The 26,162-nt window shown below is 38.5% G+C and overlaps 1 protein-coding gene across 2 annotated transcripts in view; it reads right to left on the reverse strand.

Moving 5' to 3' along the window:
• LOC105483372 (growth factor receptor bound protein 14) overlaps window positions 1-26,162 on the reverse strand; it is a 128,371-nt gene that overhangs the window by 45,737 nt on the left and 56,472 nt on the right. For both annotated transcript variants that reach the window (XM_071072864.1, XM_071072865.1), the window contains one exon: window positions 10,460-10,616. In XM_071072864.1, coding sequence (XP_070928965.1) covers window positions 10,460-10,616 — 157 coding nt within the window. The remainder of the gene's footprint in view (window positions 1-10,459; window positions 10,617-26,162) is intronic.

Consider the following 26,162-nt stretch of genomic DNA (forward strand, 5'->3'; position numbering starts at 1 on the left):
TGTCATAAGCATTTTTAAGAAAAGGCTGACATTTTACTTTCCTTCCATTTTTAACTAAAATAACTAAGCCCAGGAAGATGAACAGCAGTTAGCCAAGTAAAGATGGACAGGAAAGGGTTTCCTGTGACTCTTAACAGCATAAACAAGAAAACTGAGTAGAAACTGTAGTGTATGCAGGCATCTGCAGGCAGTTCTCTAACATATAAACTAAAAGGAGGGAAGGGTGGGACATTAAGGCTGCAGCTATGAAGGGTAGACAGGTCACAAGATGCTACAAGCCCCACAGAGGACCTTGGACCCAAATGCAAAAAGAATCAGGTCTGCATTCAGATGGATAACGTTAGAACTACGAGAGGCAGGAGGACCCGTTGTGAGGCTAACATAATACCTGAGGGGAGAGATGCCAGGACCTGAATTCATGTGGCTGAGGCTTTGAGAATATATAGAAGGAAAAATCAGCTGAATCAGAAGCAGATTTAGTTATAGGCACTTCCCATCTTTGCTAGTTAAATATTGCCCATTTCCGGTCTGTGTGCGCTACCAGGACACCATGTCTCCTCAAAGTCCAGGGGGTCAGGGCACATGATTCTCTTTATGGAAAGAAGCACAGTGCCACATGTCCCAAAGGCTTCACAATGATTTCTGCTGTGACGAGGGTGGTCACAACTCTGATGGCTGGTATGTTATAAACTGCACAGAAAGTCCGACTACATATCAGCTCCAGAACAGGAAAAACACTTGTATTTCCTTTGTTAAAAAAGAAAAAAGAGTGAAGGAGCAGCTTCCAAGCAGGAGGCTGTGAACCATTCCCTCACTGTCACTGTGCATTGCTTCTGTCTTAAGGCGATCATGTGGGCATAGCTGCACACATTAAACTGGTTTCATTAAGAGCCTCCAGTCATTCATTTTGCTTATTAAAGCCACTCCACAATGATATTCACAATGGATCTCAGCTGTCCCTAGCAAAGATACTAAAATACAATTAATTCCTCTTCCCGAGGAGTCTGTAGGTATGCGCTTGAGGTATTGTGTTAATTGCCACTGCTTCATACCATGGCTTCAATTAGGAATCAAAATGGGAGCAAGACAAACATGGATCCCATTAAGTTTCAGAGGACTTGAAGCTGAAGTTTTTCCCCCACCCTACTCTTACACTGATTATAACAGCAGAGAGGACTCCATCTGGGGAACTATAGTGACATCCAGTGGCTGTGAAGCGAACCACACCAGTTGCAAAACCTGGTTTACTACATCACGAAAAGAGAAATATTTGTTGACATGCTGATATTTTAAATTCAATGTCTATCAAAGTGTGTGTACAAGTAGAACCATATAATAATATGATCCAAAATAAGGACATTCAGAGATTCATAACACAATCAAGATATTTAGTTGTTTTCAATGATTGACTCTGCCTATTAAAATTCTCAGCAGCATATATTAATAATTACAGGTGGAGGATATGAAACATGGACATTGCATTCAAAGTTCCAAACATAATATTGTTATACAATTCATGTTTTGAACAAATTCAAAAACAAGTAATTTTTAGCATGATTCTCTTGCTCAGCCAAAATAAATAAAGTGAACTCGGTTGGCTCGGTTCAATCTCAGTAATTTCATTACTACCTGGGTTAGGAATATTTATACGAAAGTTTTCTTGGTGGTTCACAATTTAAATTACAGCATTCCTGAGAGAGATGTAGAGTGAGACAGAGGCAAACCGACCACAGAATCTCAGGAACATTTGCTTGAAATATTGTGGTGGGAAGAAACCAACTTGCTTCAGTGGGAAAATGCAGATTACAGAATCTGACAGAATCTAGATCTTTGTATTCCTGTATGTAAATAGATATGAAAATACATACTCTATGCACACTAGTAGTAGCTATCACACATATGCATTTATATTAAAAATACTAATAATGGCCAGGCGCAGTGGCTCACACCTGTAATCCCAGCACTTTGGGAGGCCAAGGCAGATGGATCTCTTGAGGTCAGGAGTTCGAGACCAACCTGGCCAACATAGTGAAACCCCATCTCTACTAAAAATACAAAAATTAGCCAGGCATGATGGTGCACGCCTGTAATCCCAGCTACTCAGGAGTCTGTGGCACAAGAATCACTTGAAGCTGGGAGGCGGAAGTGGCAATAAGCCAAGATTACACACTGCACTCCAGCCTGGGTGACAGAGGGAGACTCTATCTCGGGAAAAAGAAGAGAAAAATTAATAAGATTAAAGTTTCCTTTGCCACAGAAAGCGTAACTCTGAAATTAAGACTTCAGGTTCAGGAACATACCACATTTTGAATGTCAAGTATTCCCCCTTCTGCTTTTAGTAGTTTGTGATATGGTTTAGACAGATGAGAAGCAATTATAGTAGCATATGTATTAACAACTCGGAATGTCTCCGAAACTGGCCTAAGCTTATCTTGGTCACTAAAAGTGAGCTAAAGTGCAGAAAACCCTCAACTCTCATCTATCCTATAAGTCAAAATGTCCTTACCTATGAGGCCTCAGGATCTCACAAACACTAAATCTCATAAACACGCAGACCACATGTGAAGATGATACAATGGGGGCATGTACAACTAGTAGAAATGACAGATAGGTGGGGATCATTCCAGGGAGCCACAGGTAGTCTGATGGAAAAGCAAAATGAAAGGTCAAATCTTGCATTCTGGCCTCCTTAGTAGTATACTTTTAAAACTAAATCACATCATATTCTTCTCTGACTCAAAGACCTCCCCTTGCTTTTTCCTCACTCAGTGTAAATGCCAGGCCCACTTCCTGGCCTATGAGACCCTACACGATCTGGTCCTGGGGCAGCTCTATGAAGTCCTCTCCCATTACCTTCCACTTTATTGACTCCACTCCAGGTGCAATGGCCCCGAGGCTGCTTCCTGAACACAAGCACACGGCCACGTCCAGGCCTTTCCACCTGCTGTTCCCTCTGTCCAGAATAATCTTCCATTTAATTGCACAGCCTGCCTGCTGTGTCCTTCATTTCTCTACTCAAACATTCCCAGTCAGGGAGGCTTTCCCTGATGCCTCTTTAAAGTGCATCTCCCAGCCAGGTGCGGTGGCTCATATCTGTAATCCCATGACTTTGGGAGGCCGAGGCGGGTGGATCACGAGGTCAGGAGTTCAAGACCAAGCCTGGCCAAGATGGTGAAACTCCATCTCTACTAAAAATACAAAAATTAGCTGGGCGAGGTAGTGGGCACCTGTAATCCCAGCTACTCGGGAGGCTGAGGCAGGAGAATCGCTTGAACCCAGGGGGTGGAGATTTCAGTGAGCCAAGATTGTGCCACTGCACTCCAGCCTGGGCAATGGAATGAGACTCCGTCTCAAAATAAATAAATAAAAAATAAGGTACATTTCCCTTCTGCTCTAGCACTCACTCTCCCCCTTTCCTCCTGCCCTCCCTCCCCAGAGCTTATCATCTCCTCTGGGATAACAAATATTAGGCTTTGTTTCCTCTCTCTCTCCCCATGAAAATGCAAACTCACAAGGGCAATACTTTTTGTCTATTTTGCTCATACTGCATCCCCAGAATCTACAACAAAATATAGGCTTGGTACAAAATTGTCAATAAATATTTGCTAAATTATATGGGGAACATAGCCAGAGAAGGCAAGAGGAGTTGCTGATTTTTGTGGAATCTGTAAAATGACAAGTAAAAAACTACAAATACTCAAGATACGTTTTAAGTGCACAAAAGAAAAAAAAAGAAGGTAGTCTATAAGAGTTAATATATATAGCAACTATGTTAAAGTAGAGAAACTGATTAAAGAGCTTTAAAAAATGTTAACATTAGTTAGCTCAGTGTTGAAATTATGAATAATTGTTTACTTCATGATATCTTTTTTCAGTTATTTACAATGAGCTAGATTATTTTTGTATTTAAAATATTTTTTAAAATAATAGGCCGGGTGTGGTGGCTCACGCTTCTAATCCCAGTACTTTGGGAGGCCGAGGCGGGGTGGTTCACCTTAGGTCAGGAGTTCGAGACCAGCCTGGCTAACATGGTGAAACCCTGACTCTAGTTTAAAAAAAATATAAAAATTAGCTGAGTGTGGTGGTGGGTGCCTGTAATCCCAGCTACTTGGGAGGCTGAGGCAGGAGAATCACTTGAACTTGGGAGGCAAAGGGTACAGTGAACCAAGATTGCACCATTGCACTCCAGCCTGGGTGTCAAGAGTGAAACTCCATCTCAAAATAATAATAATAATAATAATAATAATAATAATAATAATAATAGAGGCTGAGGCTGGAGGATTGTTTGAGTCCAGGAATCTGAGGCTGCAGTGAGCCATGACTCCACCAGTGCACTCCACCTCAGGCAAAACAGTGAGATCCTGTCTCTAAAAAATAATAATAATAATGAATTTAAATGTAAATAAATAGATACTATGCCCTTCCCTTTACAATTCTATTTATTTTTTAAAATTTCAACTTTTATTTAAATTCAAGAAATACATATATACATATGCAGGTTTTTAACATGGGTATACTGTGTGATGCTGAGGTTTGGATACAATCGAACCTGTCATCCAGAAAGTGAGCACAGTACTTGACCGTTAGTTTTTCAACCCTTCCTCCCACCTCTTCCTCCTCTAGTAGACCCCAGTGTCTATTGTTGCCATCTCTATGTCCATGAGTATCCAATGTTTAGCTCCCACTTAATACGGAACCCAAAAAGAGACCAAGTAGCCAAAGTAATCCTGAGCAAAGGAACAAAGCTGGAAGGGTCACATTACCCCTCTTCAAACCGTATTATAATTCTACAGTAATCAAAACAGCATGATACCTGTACAAAAACAGACATATTGACCAATGCAACAGAACAGAGAACCCAGAAATAAAGCCATACTCCTACAGCCATCTGATCTTTGACAAAGTTGACAAAAATAAGCAACAAGGAGGGGACTCCCTATTTAATAAATGGTGTTGGGAAAACTAGCTAGCCATATACAGAAGAAGGAAAGTGGACCCCTACTTTGCACCATATACAAAAATTAACTCAAGACGGATTAAAGATTTAAAAGATTAAAAACCTCAACCTATAAGAATCCTGGAAGCAAACCTAGGAAACACCATTCCGGACATCAGCCTTGAGGAAGAATTTATGACTATGTCCTCGAAATCAATTGCAACAAAAACAAAAATAGACAAGTGGAACCTAATTAAACTAAAGAGCTTCCGCACAGTAAAGGAAACTATCAACAGATTAAACAGACAACCTACAGAATGGGAGAAAATATTTGCAAACTATGCATCTGACAAAGGTCTAATGTCTAGAATCTATAAGGAACTTACACAATTCAACAAACAAAAAATAACCCCATTATAAAGTGGTGAAGGACATGAATAGATACTTCTTAAAAGAAGACATACAAGTAGCCAACAAACGTGAAAAATTCCTCCACATCACTAATCATCAGAGGAATGCAAATCAAAACTACAATGAGATACTATCTCCCACCAGTCAGAATGGTTATTATCAAAAAGTTAAAAAACAGCAGATACTGGCAAGGCTGCAGAGAAAAGGGAATGCTTATACACTGCTGGTGGAATGTAAATTAGTTCAGCCACTGTGGAAAGCAGTTTGGAGATTTCTCAAAAATTTAAAAAAGAACTATCATCCAACCCAGCGATACCATTACTGGGCATATATCCAAAATAAATAAAAAGACACCTGCACTCGTATGTTCATTGCAGCACTATTCACAATAGCAAAGACACAGAATCACTAACAGTGGACTGGATAAAGAAAATGCAGTACATACAGGTCAGGCATGGTGGCTCACACTTGTAATCCTAGCACTTTGGGAGGTCAAGGTGGGTGGATCACCTGACCTCAGGAGTTGAAGACAAGCCTGGTTAACATGGTGAAACCCCATCTCTACTAAAAAAAAAAAAAAAAAAAAAATGCTGGGTGTGGTGTCATGTGCCTGCAATCCCAGCTACTCTGGAGGTTGATGCACAAGAATAGCTTGAGCCCGAGAGACGGAGGTTGCAGTGAGCTAAGATCACACCACTGTACTCCAGCCTGGGTGACAGAGCGAGACTCTGTCTCAGAAAAAAAAAATAAAAAGGGTACATATAAATCATGGCATACTATGAAGCCATTAAAAAAAAGAATGAAGTCATGTCCTGCATAAAAAGAAATAAAGCCACACTCCTATAGCCATCATTGATGTTGGACTCCCTATTCAATAAGGGCATTACCCTAAGCAAGTTAACACAGGAACAGAAAACCAAATTGAATTTTATTGAAAATTCATCATTTTGGACAAAAAGAGTGTAAGAATGTTTCTTAAACAATATGCAGAGCCGACTGGCTGATCACTAAAGTTCTGGAAAATAGTTCATCCTTTGGTTCTTCACATCAGTAGCACTCACAGAAGACTTGCAGTAAAGACATCAGTGGTTTATTCTGTTAGCAAAGAGCATCTGCAGCTGCATATCACATTTAAGGAGAAAAAAACCACTGTAGTTCTTTCCATTCATTTAAATATGCAAATTAAATTGAACATTTTACTTCCCACCACTATTAGACTGAATAGATATTGCAAGATTATAATATACTATGCAAAAAGGCAAAACTAAAAAAAAAAACATTTTAAAGACAAATCTGTTTATATTTTGTGTTGAGGAAGATGACACTACCTCAATAGTGATTACTCTCCTGTTACATCGGTAAAGAACTGGAAGCTATTAAATCTAATACATGTTAGCATTGGGGTAGAATTAATGTTTTCAATTGTTCTGTTTAAATATATAATCTGAGTGAAAAACCAAAAAAAAAAAAAAAAACACAAGAAGGCTCTGGAAATAAAATTCTTTCTCGTGAGCTTTGGTCTAATGCATGGTTGATGAAGTCATGAGAATATACTCATTATCTTTGATTTTATTTCAGCAGTTTCCAGAAAATACAGTAATAAAGAAATAAACTTCTATTACTACTTGATCCCTAAAAGTTTAAGTTTAATATGTGGATCAAATTAATTCCCAATGTTCCATTTTAAGCTTTTGCATTAAAAGACCTGTACATTTTATTCCTTAATATAAATAATTTACAGTGTTTTCAGTGAAAAACACTTCTTGATTTACAGAGCAGATTTTTATTACTGAACTGCAAAGCTATTTGTTAGAGATAAATGGTAGTGACTATAACAAAAAAAAATTTTAAGTCCCCCCGAAAGAAAAACTTAAGAATATAAAATACTGTAATAATATATAATGCTAATTAGGAGCTAAATGAAATAGCTTGGAATAGGGCAGATATCTATTGAGAATTAATACCATACTTCTAGGAGATTAATTATCATGAATACAAGTTAAACTAGCCACAAACATCCATGAAGAAAATCTATGGTGAGCCTTTTCTGTCCTAGAAGATGAGGCAAGTCGTATTGGCCAGTATGACATACCTTTAGAAGCAAGCGTCCTTGGCAGATTGATAACTATCTAGGCTGAGCTGTCAAAATCAGTTGCACTATTGTAGCTTATCAGCTATCAACCGAAGAGACTGCGGAACAATTCTAGCTTCCTCTCCACAGGCCTCACTCTGTCCCCTTCATGAGGTTCTGGCATGTCCCAGGACACCCGTTGTCAAATCAGAAGTACAAACATTTTCTAAGTAGTTCAGGGAATGCAGGTAGTGTTCAGAAAAACCACTTCCCAGATCTTTAAAAAATGAATCCTTCTAAGAACACACCTTTCCTGCCAAAATCATTTTTAATTCCATTTCATAAGAGAAAGGCTGTTCATTTGAACAGAACCTTACATTGGCACATTGCTCTGAGGCATAAACTCGAATGCATCAAACAAGGGGATGACTTTATATATTGGCAGCTATGCTAGAAAGTAAATGATTCCAATGACTATGTACAAAATTCTTTCACAAGTCTGAACAAATTGAAGCAATTAATGGAACAGTCACTGATAAATTATTTAAAATGATTTTGATGATTTCTTACTAAAAGTTGTTAAACATATAATGCAACGAAGTTTGTGGCAGGCTGAACTATAGCCCCCAAAAGAAAACCACATCTTAATTCCTAGAACCTGTGAATGTCACATGGAAAAAAAAATTTTGCAGACAGTATTAAATTGAGGATCTTGAAATTGAGATCATCCTGAATTATCTGGGTGGGCCCGAAATGTTACCGCCTTTATAAGAAAGAGAGAGACTTGATACAGACAGAAGAGCAGAAAGCAATGTGACCACAGTGGCAGAGATTAGGTGATGCAGCCACAAGCCAACAAATGCTGGCAGCCACCAGGGCTGGAAGAGGCAAGAAATTAGGGCTTCCAGGGGACACACATCCCTGACAACACCTTGATTTCAACCCAGTGATATGGATTTCAGTCTTCTGGACTCCAAAAGTGTGAGAATAAATTTCTGTTGCTTGAAGCTGAGTTTGTGGTAATTTGGAACAGCAACCACAGGAAACTAATGAAGAGTTCAAAGAATCAAATGGCATCGCCATAACAAACTCCTTCCTGTCTCATCTACTGATATGTAAACATGTTTTGAAAACAAATCTATAAAAATAAAAAATCAGGGGACAAAACTGTTGCCAAATCCTGTCTTACTCTAGTAGAACAAATTCTTTACAACATATTAAAAGAATTTTTTAAAACCCTTCATACTTCATAATAGAGATGCATTTCCAAATAAAACATTTTTAAAAGGCTACTCCTTGTGTTTATGTCTTTAAAATGTGAAGGACTTACTTATTTCTTCAAGAAAAGTTTAGGGTCTACACTCCCATAAAGAGAACCACTGCTATGGATACTTGTACCTATCTGTGCTACAATTGACTCAAATCGTGGTCCAAAATGACAGCTTTTTTTTTTTTTTTTTTAAACATCTCAAACACTTTGCATTGTGCTAATAAAAATTATTATGAAATGTATTCTTCCATCAATTGGATCTGTTTTAGCGCTGAAATTCCCATAGATCATTCTTTAAATGTAGCGGGGTGTGTAAATTATAAAAATTTCTATCCTTGTTTCCACTTTGTCCTACTTTCTTTCTCTTGTGACTACAAATAACAAAAAATAAAAAGAATAAAGAAATGACTATTCATAATTCTTTTCTATTTTTGTACCTCTGAAGAAAATCTTCACCATAGGATCTATACTAAAATAAACAGAAAAGCAGGACTTTCTGAAAAATAATGGCAAAGAAGCCACTGGCTTCATTCTCCCCAATAGAAAACCAAAACCAAATAAACAGCATTGAGATTTTCCCCAGAAGTATCCCAGAACTCAAATATGAAGATGAGACAGTTCCATGGGCAACAGAAAAGTGAAGAAAAACTCCAGACGGTAAGAGAACCAAACTTCAGTATCCACCACGATGCCCCTCCCACAAGCTTGTGAAAAACTTTCCCCCAACTCACAGTGTTTACACCAGAAAAAGTGAGATTTAGGTGGACAACCTCCTACCCCACCATCTTGGGTTCCCCGGCAGGAGATCTGTCTCTGTCTTAATCACAGGAAGCATTGTGATTGCCTGATGGGAGAAATATCCCTGAGGACAGGCAGAGACAAAAAAAAAGGAGGCAAGACGACCATTCCCAGTCCCAGAAACTCTGCTCTGCAACCCAGCCAAAGGAGACACCAAATCAGAGTGGCTGTTCAGCAGCACCACACGGCAGGAGGTTCATCCCACAGGTCCCCTGGCCATGGGCCCCTAGCCAGCTGTTCCACAGTGTTGGGATATCCCCTTTGGGAACCTCTCCCATTTGGAAAGTGCAGTGCTCTGACCTTTACTAGAGCCAAGGCAAACCTAGGCTTAAGGCGCCATCTAGAGCCAAAAAGAAGGCAATGACCTATCGGTAAAAACCTCTAAGGAATATATCCAATAAAAAAACAAAAGAAACCAGGCAAAGAAGGCTCGAACAAATAACTAATCCTTCAGTGCAAAGATATAGACACGCATCCACAAAAACAGCAGCAAACAGGGAACCACGATCTCTCCAAACAGACACAAGGAACCAGTAAATGACCCTAGCAAGACAGCAATATGTGAGCTCTGACCAAGAATTTAAAATAGCACCTTTAAGGAAATTCAGTGATTGCCAGGATAAAATTGATAAAATCAATTCAGATATTTATAAGATAAATTTAACAACGAGATTGATTTTTTTTGAAATTACAACAAATTGTGAACCTGAGAAATACATTCTCTGATCTGAAAAATTCATTAGAGGCTCTCAACAGCAGAATGGATCAAGCAGAGGAAAACATCAATGAGTTGGCTATCTGAAATACACGATCAGAAGGAAAAAAAGAAAAAAGAATGAAAAGGAACTGAGATCACCTATAAGATATAGAAAATTACCTCAAAAGACCAAATCTAAGAATTATTGGTGTTCAAGAGGGAGCTGAATGAGAAATAGAAAAGCAATGATGTGAGACAATAACTCTGTATCCTTACCTACACCTATGTGAGGCAGGTGCTCAAAAAGGGTCCAGCTGTGGTCATCAATGTAATGATTCTTCAGGATCAACAGCTGACAAACATCTCGAGCCGTTATGTCACTGGGTACATCTAAAGCCCTACTGGTTTCATCTTCACTGTACACTTTAATCACCTGTGTAGGTAGAAACAAGAAAAAGAGCTTAAATATTCCTGTTTGTGTTTTTAAAAAATTTTATTGTGTATATTTAAAGTATACAACATGATGTTATGAGATATATATATAAAAATAAATAGCAAACTGGTTACATAGTAAAACAAATTAACATGTCTATCACCTCACATAGTTACCCATTTTCTTGCAAGTGTGGCAAGAGCAGCTAAAATCTACTCATTTCTCAAAATTCCAAAGTCAATACATTATTATGAATTATAGTTCTCATGCTGTACATTAGAGCTCTAGATGTGTTCATCCCACACATCTGCTACTTTGTATCCTAGATCTACATCTCCTCATTTCCCTCCACCCCACCACTGCCCTTGGTAACCACTGTTTTGTTCTCTATCTCTGCATATTTGATTTATTTTTAGACTACACATCTGAGATCATGCAATATTTTTCTTTCTGCTAGAAAAGAAAAAAGGACTTATTTCACTAAGCATAATGTCCTCCGGGTTCATCCATGTTGTAGCAAATGGCAGCATATTATTTTTTAAGGCTGAATAGTATTCCCTTGTGTGTATCTGCATGTGTGTGTAATGCAAATATACAATAAATTACGTATATAAGCTCAAATATACACCCATTAATGGGACATGGTACTTAAGTTGTTTCCATATCTTAGCTATTGTGAATAATGCTGCAATGAACATGGGAGTGCAGGCATCTCTGTGACATGCTGACTTAAACTCCTTTGGGTATATATCCGAGAGGGACTGCTGTGTCATATATGGCAGTTCTATTTTTAATTTCTTTACAAATATCCATATTGTTTTTCAGAATGACTGTACCAATGCACATTCTCACCAGCAGTGTACTAGAGTTCTCCTTTTTCTATCCTTTCACCAATACTTGTTACCTCTTGTCTTTTTGATAACAGCCATCCTAATGGGTATGAAGTGATATCTCATAATGGTTTTGATTTGCATTCACCTGATGATTGGTGATGTTGACCACCTTTTCACATACCTGTTAGCCATTTTTATGTCTTCTTCGGAAAAATGTCTATTCAGGCCCTTTGCTGCTTTATTTTTTAAATTTTTTTAGAAGGAGTTTAATTCTTTCACTCATGTTGCCCAGACTGGAGCTCAATGGCGCAATTTTGGCTCACTGCAGCCTCCACCTCCCAGGTTCAAATGATTCTCCTCTCTCAGCCTCCTGAGTAGCTGGGATTACACGCATGCGCCACCATGCCCGGCTAATTTTGTTTTTTTTTTTTTTTTTTTTTAGTAGAAACGGGCTTTCACCATGTTGGTCAGGCTGGTCTCGAACACTTGACCTCAAGTGATCGGCCTGCCTCAGCCTCCCAAAGTGCTGGGGTTACAGGTAGGAGCCACCACACTCAGTCCTTTGCTAATTTTTAATTGGGTTATTTGTTTTTCTGATATTGAGTTGTATAAGTTATTCATAAATTTTGGATATTAACCCTTATAATTACATATGGTTTGCAAATACTTTTTCCCAATCCATAGGTAGACTTTTTATTAAAATATTTTATTAAAATATCATTCTAGTAAATCAGTAAACATTAGTCAGTTATAATTCCTTATACAGTGTCTTCTACATTTAATTGTCTTATACATTGAATGAATGTTACCTATCCAAGACTTGTTTATGTGTCAAAGCTACTTTGTCCAACAACTTCCATTATCTTCATTGTCTAAACTAAAGGTCATTCAATAACTATTTATATTACTTCCCCACCACTTTGGTCTCTGAAAAATCTATGTATCTCTTATCTATATTATAACGGGGCACAGTGGCTCACGTCTGTAATCTCAACACTTTGGGAGGTTTAGACAGGCAGATCACATGAGGTCAGGAGTTCAAGACCAGCCTGGCCAACATGGCAAAATCCCATCTCCACTAAAAATATAAAAAATTAGCTGGGCATGGTGGCACATGCCTGTAATTCCAGTTACTTGGGAGGCTGAGGCACAAGAATCACTTGAACCTGGGAGGTGGAGGTTGCAGTGAGCCAGGATTGTGCCACTGCACTCCAGCCTGGCTAACAGAGTCATGTATCACCCTGGGGTAGGTTCCTGTAATACAATGATAAATTATGAATAAACAGAGACTTTTCTTAAAAAGAGTTTTTGCTAGGAGAGTGATCTAGTTTGGATATTTGTCTTCTCCAGATCTCATGTTGAAATGTAATCCCCAGTGTTGGAGGTGGAGCTTAGCAGGAGGTGTTTGGGTCATGGGGGCAGATTCCTCACAATGTCCTGGTGCCATCCTCATGGGATTGAGTGAGTTCTCACTCTTAGTTCCCAAGAGATCTGTTTGTTAAAAAGCATCCTACCCCTCTCTCCCCTCCCTCTTGCTTTCTCTGTCGTCTGTTTCTGTTCCCTGCTGCACATTCCATGCCAGGAAATGAGGGGACTGAAGAATGATCTAGGGGTTGCTGAAAACGTTATCTGCACCTCCTGACTACCCCCACATGTTTTCCTACAGTAAACTCTCCTGACCTGGGGCAACAGAAGTACGCCTCTTATTTTGCATGTTCTATCTCTTATTTCAGAGAAGCTAAGAAAATGAAAAACTAGAGACATTCTGAAGGCTAATTTTTTTTAGAAAAGGGCTAGAAAAGAGCAAGAGGTAAATTTGGATAAAATGAGAAAGGTGACTAAATAATCAGGATATGCCACTATTTTCTTCAGATTATGTCACTGCAAATTTAGACATAAGTTGACAAGAACTGAGATGCACAAACTTAGAGGGGCTTAGGCCAATTTGAGTTTCTGGAATAACTGCATATATTTCATTGTTAGAATGAATAAAACCGGCTGAGAGAAAAACTTAATATTTTTGTTTGAAATCCATTTCAAGCCCTTATTTTTTAAAAATCCTATTTAATGCTCACACTTATCCAAAATACACATTCATCTATGAATAATGAAATTATATTTAGGTTGATATTCCACAGCAGTAAATCTCTGTCATCTCTTAGATATATTCTGTATTTATGAAAATTCCTTAAACTATGAATGGGATGCCTTTGTTAAAAAGTCTCATTATATTTCTATTTGTTCCTCCTTAAAATAAGTGAAAGGGTCAGGTGTGGTGGCTCACACCTGTAATCCCAGCACTTTGGGAGGCCAAGGTGGGAGGATCACCTGAGGTCAGGAGTTCGAGACCAGCCTGATCAACATGGAGAAACCCCATTTCTACTAAAAATACAAAATTAGCCGGGAGTGGTGGCACATGCCTGTAATCCCAGCTACTCAGGAGGCTGAGGCAGGAGAATCGCTTGAAGCCGGGAGGTGGAGGTTGTGGTGAGCCAAGATCGCGCCACTGCACTCCAGCCTGGGCAATAAGAGCAATACTCTGACTCAATAAAGAATATATACGTACGTGTGTGTGTGTGTGTGTGTGTGTGTGTATATATATATATATATGTATGAAAAAGGAAAAGACAAGTGAAGACTTAATTCTCTAGTAGAGTTGAACATGCCTCTTGCCCAAAGAATTACTACACTAAACCTTCCTATTTAAGAAGAATTCAACTCATCACAAAAACTGCATGACTATATGAGTTAAAACTAAGTTAAAGTTAAAGACTTTTGTGATCATGTAAAAAACAAATAGCAGAGCTGTTCTTAAGAACCACTGAAGCAAAATATTAGTATTCTATTTCTTATACATACTAAAAGGTAAAAAAAAATTAAACATTATATAATCATGCTATTTAATAAAGGGATATTATACATTTCTTTAATAAAGGGCTATTATACATTTCCAGTGCAGTGGCCCAAATTCCCAGCTTGCTTTAGAGTGAGCAGTATATTATTTATATCAATTTATCTACAAGGTCATTTGAAATTGGATGCCAACAGGAAGAAATTCTTCCTGGACCCTAAAGAAGAATAAGAAGAAATTTTGTTCCATCCAAGGATTGAAAGTTGACTAGCAAGAGAAACATGGCACTGATAAGGTTTATCTACAACAACCCACCAGCATAAACAGATAGAGCGTCCAAGGAAGGCCAAGAGTGTACACACTGCCTGTGTTGGAAAGCCCTTCTGTGTCACTCTAATCCTGACAATCACAACAATCTTGGCCTTTGGAGTAGTTTACAGCTTCAAAAACTGCCCTAGGAGCACATGGTACCTAGCAATGCAAATTTAATACGTAGTCACTGCAGCTCTTGCAAAGACATGCTGGAATGTGGGTGAAGCAAATCTCTGTTTTGGCTGACATTCTATCAAGGCATGTTTATACACTTTACACATCAACTCCTCCCCTAGACTGCTCTTCATAAAAAGTAAGTGGAAGAAAGACATTAAACTAACACAACCCATTTTTAGAATACTAGACACAACAATGTTAAAGTACAAGAAGAAATGGTAACTTTTCAGAAAAAAAAGTTTGAGGCCTTTAAAGCCTCTAGACTAAAAGAGACAAAATATTTAAAATGAAACTAAAAATAAATAAATAAACAAAATAAAGTCAAGTCAGTATGTATTACCTTGCCCCCAAAACATACTTAGTATTTCTCTGCATCACCTGAAATTCTAAGAACATATTTGGAAAGCTCTAACTAAGGAAAAAAGTGAGCAAAGGCTAAGCAGTCAGCCTTTTGCCTCCTCCTTGCTGACTTCAAGGAATGGGATGGCATGGGATAGCCAGATCCTTTTCAATGTGAATTCATTCTAGAATATTTGAAATGAACTTGGCATTGTCAACTGGTCATTTGAGAATGTCACAGAGCAAAAGAGGGCTTTGGATCTGTCATGACTGGGAAGTCATTAATTATGCCATAGGTTTGCCTCGCTTATCCTTTGTTTCTTCAAAGAGAGAGAGAAGAGGAATCATCATTCGGCAGGTAAAAGAATGAGCATGGATTAAGTATAAAACCATGAGTAAGAATCCATACAATGAAGCAAGAGAAAGAAAAAACTGAAAGAGCAAAAGTGAAAGAAAAAGATATTTGGGCATAGTTATCTATGGTTATCTTCTGTGTCAAAGTTTCTATTTTAGGAAAATACAAATTCAATAGTTAAACCCAACTAAATTACTATTAATTAATTAGTCATTGATTTAAAATAATTTAAACATGATATTTATTTTAAATTTTAAATTTATTTTAAATATCTCATTTAAATATGGCCTTAGCATGATGAGACATATATATTTTTTAAACAGAAATATAAATTCATTAATTTATGTATTATATCTATTAATTATATATGTATAGTTAACATATAGTTAATATAAAATAAAAATAAGAAACAAGGCTCACAGGAATCTGCTCTGAACTATGTCCTAAAGCTAAGCTTATTTCTACAGCTCTTTGAAAGTTTCTCATCTAACCACAGTAAAATTATAAAATAACTTACAATGTTTCAATATTTTTTCTTTATTATTTTTAATAGATAAGCAATGTACTTGAGTCATGCAAAATATTTTTATGTCAGGGTCAGAGTAGCCCTGAATTTTTACATTCTTCTAAATAAGAAACACAGTGTCCTAAGATAACAAGAGACATTTTTAGATATCTTGAATTAAGCAACTCAGTAGTTCCCTTGAAATGAAAAGAATGGGAAGCAATGTAGTCATTACTACTTATTCCAAATCTTTAATTGTGTTTTTAAAATTTTGCATTTTAAAAACAAAGACTGTTCCTAAAGACCCTAACAGCTCAAGAATCTCTACTGCTTTCTTATTGCTATCCTGTATTATTTTGCTAACTGTCAAATATTTACAAGCATATAGTTTTGAGAAATCATGTTGCAAGAAAAGCCTCCGATCCTCTCCACTTGTGAGGGATAGTCAGAAACACATTTTCCTTGAGCATGAACAGTACGTGTTAAACTAGTTATAAGACATTACTTAAAACAGATACTGTCACCAATATCAGAATTATAAGAATTGATTGACACAAACAAGTTTATCCCACATCCCTGTACCCCCTTTCAACTTTATTCCCTACAATCCTGTCCTCTGACTCCAATCCTACATTTTTTTCTGCTTCTTGAAAAAGTCATGCTCCTTCTCAACACAGGGCCCCTGCACATGCTACTGCTTGTGCTTAGAACATGGTTTCCTTACCCTCTACTTTTTCTGCTCCCTCATATCTTAGGATAAACCATTATTTCTGGGAGGAAGCTTCCAAAGACCTCCAGCTTAGGTCCAGGCCCTTTTTGCATGCATGCATGTGTGCAACTATAATCACTACGCATTGCCCTTCACCATGAGAATGATGTATGACATCAGGGACCACTGTTTTCTCCTCTTTATATCCCCAGCAGTGAGCACAATGTGGGACACACAGCGACAATCAAAACAATTCCTTCAGTAATGAATGAAAACATCATGCACAGCCCTGCGTGAGACAATATTAGTGAATTCCAAAACGGTAGTGTTGAAACCTCACGGAGTTTGAAAACCTCTATGGGAGAAAAGACACACGTGAACCAAAGAGAAAATTTAGGCAAATTTTCATGAAACTTATGGACTGAACAAAGGTGGCTTAGGTGACTGCTGAGAGCCACGTTATGTCTGGGATTCTGAAAGAATAAGGAAAGAAGGTAAGAAAACACCTGTGTGGGACAAACATGAGCAAACACACTGAGGAAGAAAGGAGAAAAAATGCTCAGGAAACAGTAACCAGACCACACTAAATGGAGATCAGAAGGGCTAAGTTATGAGGACAGGGAGGAAGTATGGGTGCCCGGCAGCCTGAGGAGGGGGTGCCTTCACCCGGTACTGTGGGACACTGGTTTCCATCAGTGCAAACTAGCCAGGGGCCACCACAATAGGAAATACTTTTAAAGATACACAAGTGATGGGTAGCTTTTTAAAAAGTTGGCTATGTAGAAATAATTCTTAAAAATTAAATGTTATTTAATAATAAAAATGACAGTTTTATAAAAATATGATTACAAAGTGGTAAGAGAATCAGGATAAATAACCACATGGTGACTTAATCACTTAGGAAAGGATTCAGCTACAATTACAGAAAGTCACTCCTACCTACAATGGGCTAGCCAAATTAAGGTTGATCTCCTTCTCACATTCAAAGCCAGGGCAGGCAGCTCAGGGTTTGGTGAGGCAGTTCCATCAAGTCACTCCTGACCAAGGCTCTTTCTGTCCTTTCACAGTCTTTGAGGTACGGCTCTTATCATTAAGGTCGCAAGATGGATCATCTCCACACCACCTCTGTAAAAACTCAGTCCTGCTATAGATTTGCATGATATTACATTTCTGCAGTAAATTTTAGGGTCATGCCTGGATAAAGAGATTCAGAATTACAGAATCTGTGTTCCTGGGGATCCACAGAGAGCTTCCAGGAGTCCTGCATATGAATTCAAAATGCATAGAAGAGGTTTTTCGGGTTTTTTTGTTTTGTTTTGTTTTGTTTTTTGTTTTTTTCTCAGACAGAGTCTCGCTCTGTCACCCAGGCTGGAGTGCAGTGGCGCGATCTCTGCTCACTGCAAGCTCCGCCGCCTTCCAGGTTCACGCCATTCTCCTGCCTCAGCCTCCCAAGTAGCTGGGACTACAGGAACCCGCCACCATGCCCGGCTAATTTTTTTGTATTTTTAGTAGAGACAGGGTTTCACCATGTCAGCCAGGGTGGTCCCGATCTCCTGACCTTGTCATCCACCCGCCTAGGCCTCCCAAAGTGCTGGCATTACAGGCGTGAGCCACCGTGTCCGGCCTGATGGGGTTTAATGATGCGTTAATTTTCCATCCAGCAACAGGCTAAAGAGGCCCAGTGTGGTCTCACTACTGGAAATGCCCTACACTTGGCACAGAAGGGAAGTTAGCACTGTCACACTAGATAGCCTGGGGCAGTGACACTGCAACAGCATGCGGCATCTAGGCTTCCAACCAAGAGAAAAAAAAGCCTGCAAGCAAGAAGAGACTCAGGACACCTCCTTAAAGCCCCTCCATTCACATTTATCCTCCTACTCTATTATTTACCTTTTCTGCTCTCCTTGTCTCAGGCCAAGAGCCATGAAGAGTACTCTTTCTTTGGCCCTCCTTTCTTCCTACGAGGCAGAAAGAAGGACTCCAACTCAAGTGGGGGTTCCATTTGACAAAGAGAGAAATTCAAGCCCTTTCAGTTTGCTCTATTATGTGGCAGGAAAAAAGGGCAAAAGAAACTGCTCCAATTTCATTACAAAAGAAGGCAAACATTAACAACTAAGTTAGAAAATATCCTAAGCTATCACATACAGACACACACACACGGACATGTTATTTTAAGACCTAAATCCAATATGAATAATAAAGAGAGGTTCAAATCACAAATCCCACACTAAAGTTTCCGATGATTTCATCAAAGCTGTGTTCTCTGAAGTTTCAGTGTTTTTAATACTCATGCAATTCCTGCTAAGATGCCAGCGCTAATTCATCTCGGAAACGAGAAAACTTCTGCAAATGCTAATGCTAATTCATATTTAAAGCAGAGCACCACTGGCCATGCTTCTGTTGGACACAATCTTATTTCAGTATCTCATTTCAGTTTTTAAGCAATAGTTTATTCCCTGGACAGCCATAAGACATGTCTAAGTGAAAAAGTTAAAAATTGGTTCCCACAGTGAGAAAGAAGAACAAGTAGGGGAGGGGTGGAATAAGTGTTTAGAAGAAAGGGAAAATGTGAGGAGAAGAAAGATACTGTTTACTAGAGCCCAAGACACATCAGACTTTATTGCAATTATTGAGTTGTCTGGCATCAACTGAAGCCCTTTTAGGAACTACCTTATTTCATTGATTTTCAAAAGCACATTTTTTTCACATTTAACTTCTCTGAAACCTGGATGTAACTTACCCTTAATGGCATGTTACAGTTTTATTGGAAGTATATAAAATAATGATGCTTCTTACAACTTAAAGTGCCACACAATCAATAAAATATGCTATGCTCAACCTTCCTGGACATTTTGGGGGTATTAATTCATAAACTTATAATAATGTACAAACTTTCTAGATCCTAACATTCCCATGCAGTAACAACACTGAGAACAACAGATTTATACCCACTTTGTAATTTTACTTTTCCTTCATTTTTCTAAATATTTATTTACTTTTCTTATTTTATTTTATTTTTCCATGAGTTATTGGGGTACAGGTGGTATTTGGTTACATCAGTAAGTTCCTTAGTGGTGATTTGTGAGATTTTGGTGCACCCATCACCTGAGCAGCATATACTGCACCATTTGTGGTCTTTTATCCCTCACCTGCTCCCTCTCTTCCCCCCAAGTCCCCAAAGTCCATTGTATCATTCTTATGCCTTTGCATCTTCATAGCTTAGCTTCTACATATTAGTGAGAACATACAATGCTTGATTTTTTATTCCCAAGTTACTTCACTTAGAATAATAGTCTCCAATCTCATTCAGGTTGCTGCAAATGCCATTAATTCATTCCTTTTTATGGCTGAGTAGTATTCCATCATATAAATGTACCAGTTTGTTTATCCACCTGTTGATTGATGGGCATTTGGGTTGGTTACACGATTTTGCCATTGCGGATTGTGCTGCTATAAACATGAATGTGCAAGTATCTTTTTGTATAACAACTTCTTTTCCTCTGGGTAGATACCCAGAAGTGGGATTGCTGGGTCAAATGGTAGTTCTACTTTTAGTTTTTTAAGGAATCTCCGTACTGTTTTCCATGGTGGTTGTACTAGCTTACATTTTTCTGAATATTTATTTTATATCAGTGAAAGACATGTATAGAGCATGTATAGTCTTGTAAAAGAAATGGAATCTATACTGTTAGAATCATAAAATACTAAAGGTTAGAAGGGTTCCTGGAGAACATCTACTAAATCCTCCCATTTCACAAATGACAAAGCTGAAGCTGGAGTCACGACCTGCTCAGAGACCTCCAAATTGTCACTGGCCGAGCCAGCCACAGATCCCCATTTCTGGCTCCCACCTGATGCTGTATTCTTTCCATTCTGTTCGCCCAGTATTTAGGCTGCTTTAAGCTGCTGCTTCTACATGACATCTTGGATAAAAGTATTAGAAAAATAAACACTAGAGCATAAATAGATGTATACATACATATATCCCAAAGCACCTTGCTTTTTGAGTGTCAAAAAAGGCTGTTTTCCTTTGTTTTGTTTTTTCACTTTTCACAGCTTCTCGCTAGAATAATTGCAAATACTGAAATAGCCAGCAGAGGGAGTCTTTATTTCTCAGGTTGTGCAAACAGAGACAAGACCATGTTTCGAAAACTGCAACCTTGTTAAACCTATGGAGTTTCTGTTTGATATAATCACAAGCTTGTGACAAAGTTAATATCTATTTTTTTAGAATTATTAAATATTTGAATTTTTAAGATAAACGATTTCTACATATTAAACATTAATAAGAAGAATTGTGGGGGCATAAGTATACATATATACGTATGTGTCACCCCACTAGGAACCTTTCTTGGAACTCAAACTTGAACTTCTTGCCAGTATTTCAAACACTAATATCAAATTTTTTCTTCAAATATTGATAAAACTACCCAAGCAAATTTCAGTTTTGAAACTGCAAAATAATAATTCCTGGTATTTTCCCAAACAAAGCCTGAATGTATACGTTCAAATATGCATGTCTGATTAGGAGGCTTTCTGACAATGCCGTTCTTGCCAAAACAAATTTTGAATTCCTCTTTGAGAATTCTCATAATAGCAAGCATTTTTAATATCCTACAGGGGTAGAAAATCTTTATCCTTTCTAGGGGTTTAGAATCTGAAATTACCAAAAGTCTTGCTTCTTTTTTTTCTGCCAAAAAGAGATTATTATTTTCAATATTTGGCTTAGAGTTCTGGGGCACAGCCAGGGAAGCCAGCCCTACAGACCGCCCCAAGCAATAGTCTGAGACCGTTCATTAGCCCAGCTATTTTTAATCAGCCTTCACTGCCAAATGTGGACTACGCATTACAGTGCGCAAAATCATGCTGCCCGGCACCTGTACTCAGGGAGGTTCAGCCCAGGTGCTCACAGTGGACAGGGGACCCTGGAATCTGCTGTGATCACATCTTAGACCCCAAACTTAGCATTAGTCATGAGTTTTAGATTCCTCATACTGTAAAATGGGCAAAATGCTGGCAAACTGATAGCACTCAACTAATGTTAGCAATTATTATTATAAATTTTTGAAAGCAAAATAAGGCATTTCTGAATAAGTCCCAAGAGACCCTACCGTCCTGTTGAATTCTAAGAAACTCTGAACTGATGGTTGAATCACTATGTCTTTGAGGCAAAACTGAGTGCACAGCAAGAAAAAACAACCAGGAGAGCAAATGGCAGATTGGCAGAAAAGGTGAGATTCGTCCCATGAAAAGACTACAGGTGAAAGGACAAATGACTGCAGCTACACGGTGATAAGTGGCTACGGAGTGCACGTGCCCAGGCAATTCTGAGAGGCAGCCTCCTGTGCTAGGTGGAGCAGAGGCCTGGACCTCAGTCCCGCCTCTGTCATTGATGAGCAAGGTGCTTTGGCAAAGACACTTAACTCTCCAAGCCAATTTTCCTCATCCAAAAATGGGTCTGGCCACCAAGCATTTAGGGTTCTTATGAGGGTTTAAGTGAATGTGTAATAAAAGCTGAACATGTCGTAGCTGCTATTTTTTATTGTGCTGTGTGAAGGGCAATACTCTGTGTGAAGGGTACACCAAATTGCCCACTGCAGCAAGTTGGAGCTAGATAAAGGTAATGAAAAGGCCTGAGTATGATAGCTTTTCATCCCAAAAGATGAGAAACTTGGCCAAAATGAAGGAAAAGCAACAGAGAGACAAATATTAGGAAGGAAAGAGTAGGTCAGTATCTAAAGAGCTCAATCTTGCCTTTACACAAATTTTTCTATCCAACTAATTGGTAATTAGATACCAACTTTGTGCCTTCCATGTGCTGCGCATTGAGGTCCAATGAGGACCCAAAGTAACAAGTTCTCACCATCATACAGCTAAGATTCTATTAACAGTAACACCACTTGCCTACTGAAACAACGTCTTAATACTAGACCTACTTTTATCCCTTTCAAATATACAACCCAGAAGTCCCTGTCTAATACTCCCTAGGACATTGAAAGGAGGAGTAATTAACCACCTATCTTATATTTAAATCTATGTTCCCAAAGATTTTAACAAAGTATGCATCAGCATATATAGTTGGATTCATTTTTTTTAATTCAAATTAGAGTCCTTCTAAAGTTACAGAAAGGAAAACTGTGGGAGCAAGCATTTGAAAGATATATTGTCTTTCTCTCCCTGCCTGCAATCTATGAAGAAAAAACATTTTTTGTTTGACTCATTTTCTACTATGAAATCTTTGGATAACCACTTTAGGAGAATAGGGCACATAAAATTTAAATTCTCAGTCATAGGGAAATTTAAACTCTTTATGAAACTAGTAAAACATGCCATTTCACAGGTGGGGAAAAAGGGCAATTCATGTTCGTTAGACTTCTACTGTGTGTGAAATGCTTCTAAATATTTATCCTGTTGAATCCTCAAAACTGTACTGCGAGGAAGCATCCTCATCCCCAAGACAGAGAAACTGATTCTCAGAGAGTTTGGAAAGAATGCTCCAAAAGCCAGGGCACTGGTGAGTGATAAAGCTGAGCTCAAACTCTGGGCTTCCCGTCTCTAAAGCATACAAATAATCTGCTACATCACACTTCCTAAAAACTCACTGCTCAGGAAAAGAAACATTTTATGAAAATGCGAATACCATTCATCTGTGTGACCCCCTTCCTGGTTGAGTGTACAACTAAGTTACTCTGTACAAAAGTAAAAAGGGCAGGAGAAATATCAAGGTTTAGCAAGAACGAGAACTCTGGATAAAAAGCAGTAACAATGCCCACTACCACCTTCCAAGCAAGTCCACCATCTAAACTTAGACCACTATCCATGGCCTTCCACAACTTCTTCTGCTCAGGAAATCTGCTCCCTCCCCACTTATTACCATACCTACAATCCCTATCCAAGTAATAGAATATTATTTGCTTAAAAAGCATAGCCACATTTCATATCTGGCACCAGAATAATAAAAATACCAGACAAATATTTACTAAATGTCTAGTATATCCAAGGCACTTGTAGAGGAGCTGGCGAGTTACCCACCAATATCCACGCTTCCTCTCTTCCTTCCTGATGAATCCCGATTCTGGTGAGGAGGGCAGTGTGCTACACTCCAGGCCCGCATTTCCTGACTTTCCTTGTATCCAGAGTTGGCCAATAAGACGTAAGCAGAAACTCCTGGTTACTCCACAATGGCATGTTAACTGGTATAAAACTCATGAGCCTGTTCTTGGTCCTTCACATTCTCTGTGCAAAGACTGTAAACAGGACGACTGGAAACTTACATTTATCTTTCCATAAAAGGAAAAAGGACCCACACTAGAGAAGAAATAATAGCAAGAAGGAGGTCAGTTGCCTGAGGACATTGTGGGGCTGCAACATTAGCTTTGGACTGATCCTTGTAAAGTGAAAGAAAAATAAATCTCTTTTCCTCCTTAATCCACAGTCCTTTGTGTTTTTTGGTTACATGAAATTACATTCTGCCCATAACTGACAAAACATTTTATTTAAAAATTTCTTCCCTTAAAATACTAAGATCTAGTTGTAAGACCAAAAATCAAAAGACAACTTTTAGAAACCAAATGGTGGTCCAAGATATACAAAAATAAACAAGATAGAGCAATTGAAAGTCATATTGTACACACCTATGGAGAGCCATATGAAGTAATAATAAAATTGATGTTACAGGGCTGTAGTGGTGGAATTGACTAATGAGTGACAAAGGTGTGTCCACTGATACTAAATCAAGGCACCATGAAAGTAAATGTGAAGCAAAAGAGTCTTCTTTAGGATGAGACCACAGCCTGAGCTGACACTTAGACAATACACAGCATTTGGGAAAGCAACCTAGCCTGGAGTTGTCTATAGGCTGCAGAGCACAATCCTGGCAGCAGAAGTGCAGAGATACAGATGTTAAAAGCTGTTTGATGTTCCTCTTCCCGAGTCCAAGTGAACATCACACACCGGGGCCTATCATGGGAAGAGGGGAAGGGGGAGGGATGGCATTGGGAGTTATACCTGATGTAAATGACGAGTTGATGGGTGCTGACGAGTTGATGGGTGCGGCACACCAACATGGCACAAGTATACATATGTAACAAACCTGCATGTTATGCACATGTACCCTAGAACTTAAAGTATAATAATAATAAATAAATAAATAAATAAATCCACACTAAAAAAAAAAAAAAAGCTGTTTGAAGCACAAGGAGGCAAACAACATGCTGCAGTGAAGGCTTCAAGGGAAGCTGGGTAGGCTGAGGGCCAGGCAGGCCCTGGAGCATGGCAAATGCTAAGGAAGTTTGGACTGATTTTGTACATGTTTAAAAGATTCTGGGAAAAATAGTGATGTGATGATATGTGTTCTTTCCTCCACTAAATCACTTTTAGAAAATCATAGCAATGACTCTAATTGTATGAGGAAAGAAATGACTATAACATGAACTATTGTCTTATATGAATGGGGAATTAGATCTTCTCATAAATGGCATTGTTCCATATTACACTCATGAATTTACAATTTTCAAAAGGATTTGAATCTTAAAAAATATATATCATTAAAAGTATCCCTTTTTTTCCTCTGAGATTTCAGAAGATACTTCAGGATCTTGTGTGCTTATGAACATCTCCTGTAATTGTAGCATGGATGAAGAATGCAAAAATGCTTGCAAACATAACTTAAAAACAATGTTGGCTGGGCGCAGTGGCTCACACTTGCAATCCCAGCACTTTGGGAGGCCGAGGTAGGCAGATCACAAGGTCAGGAGATGGAGACCATCCTGGCCAACATGGCGAAGCCCCTTCTCTACTAAAAATACAAAAATTTAGCTAGGTGTGGTGGCACACGCTTGTAGTCCCAGCTACTCAGGAGGCTGAGGCAGGAGAATCGCTTGAATCCAGGAGATAGAGGGTGCAGTGAGCCAAGATGGCGCCACTGCACTCCAGCCTGGGTGACAGAGCGAGACTCAATCTCAAAAAACAAAAAAAAATCAAACAAACAAAAACTATTAACCTGATAGAGACATGAAATATGCCTAACCCAGCGAATCAGGATATGGACATAAGGTTTTCTGATCTGGTAATGTTTCTATAAAAGAATGTGAATTTTATATTATACTTAGTTTGTACTTTACAATACTTGAGCCTTATGTTAACTCTCTGGGACCTTAAAATGTTTTCTTTATGTAATGTGCCAATCTGGAGTTCCAGGTATAAACTTTCTATCACACACTCACACACATACACACTTGGCTGCTTACAATTGCTTTCTGAATAAAATGTTTTCTATGCTAGAGCATAAGGGAGTTGGTGGAGGTGCAGAGGAAGATGAAAGGATTTGCCTAAGCTAATTCCAGACTTGAATGGCAATTATACCCACCATAAGGCAATTTCATTACCATATTAATTTCAGGAGGTAACACGTATCTAGGAGAAGCATACTGGAAGTCACAAGATCTAGATTCTATTTCTAGCTCT

The sequence above is a fragment of the Macaca nemestrina genome, chromosome 11 (assembly GCF_043159975.1).
Source record: "Macaca nemestrina isolate mMacNem1 chromosome 11, mMacNem.hap1, whole genome shotgun sequence".
Classification (NCBI taxonomy): domain Eukaryota; kingdom Metazoa; phylum Chordata; class Mammalia; order Primates; family Cercopithecidae; genus Macaca; species Macaca nemestrina.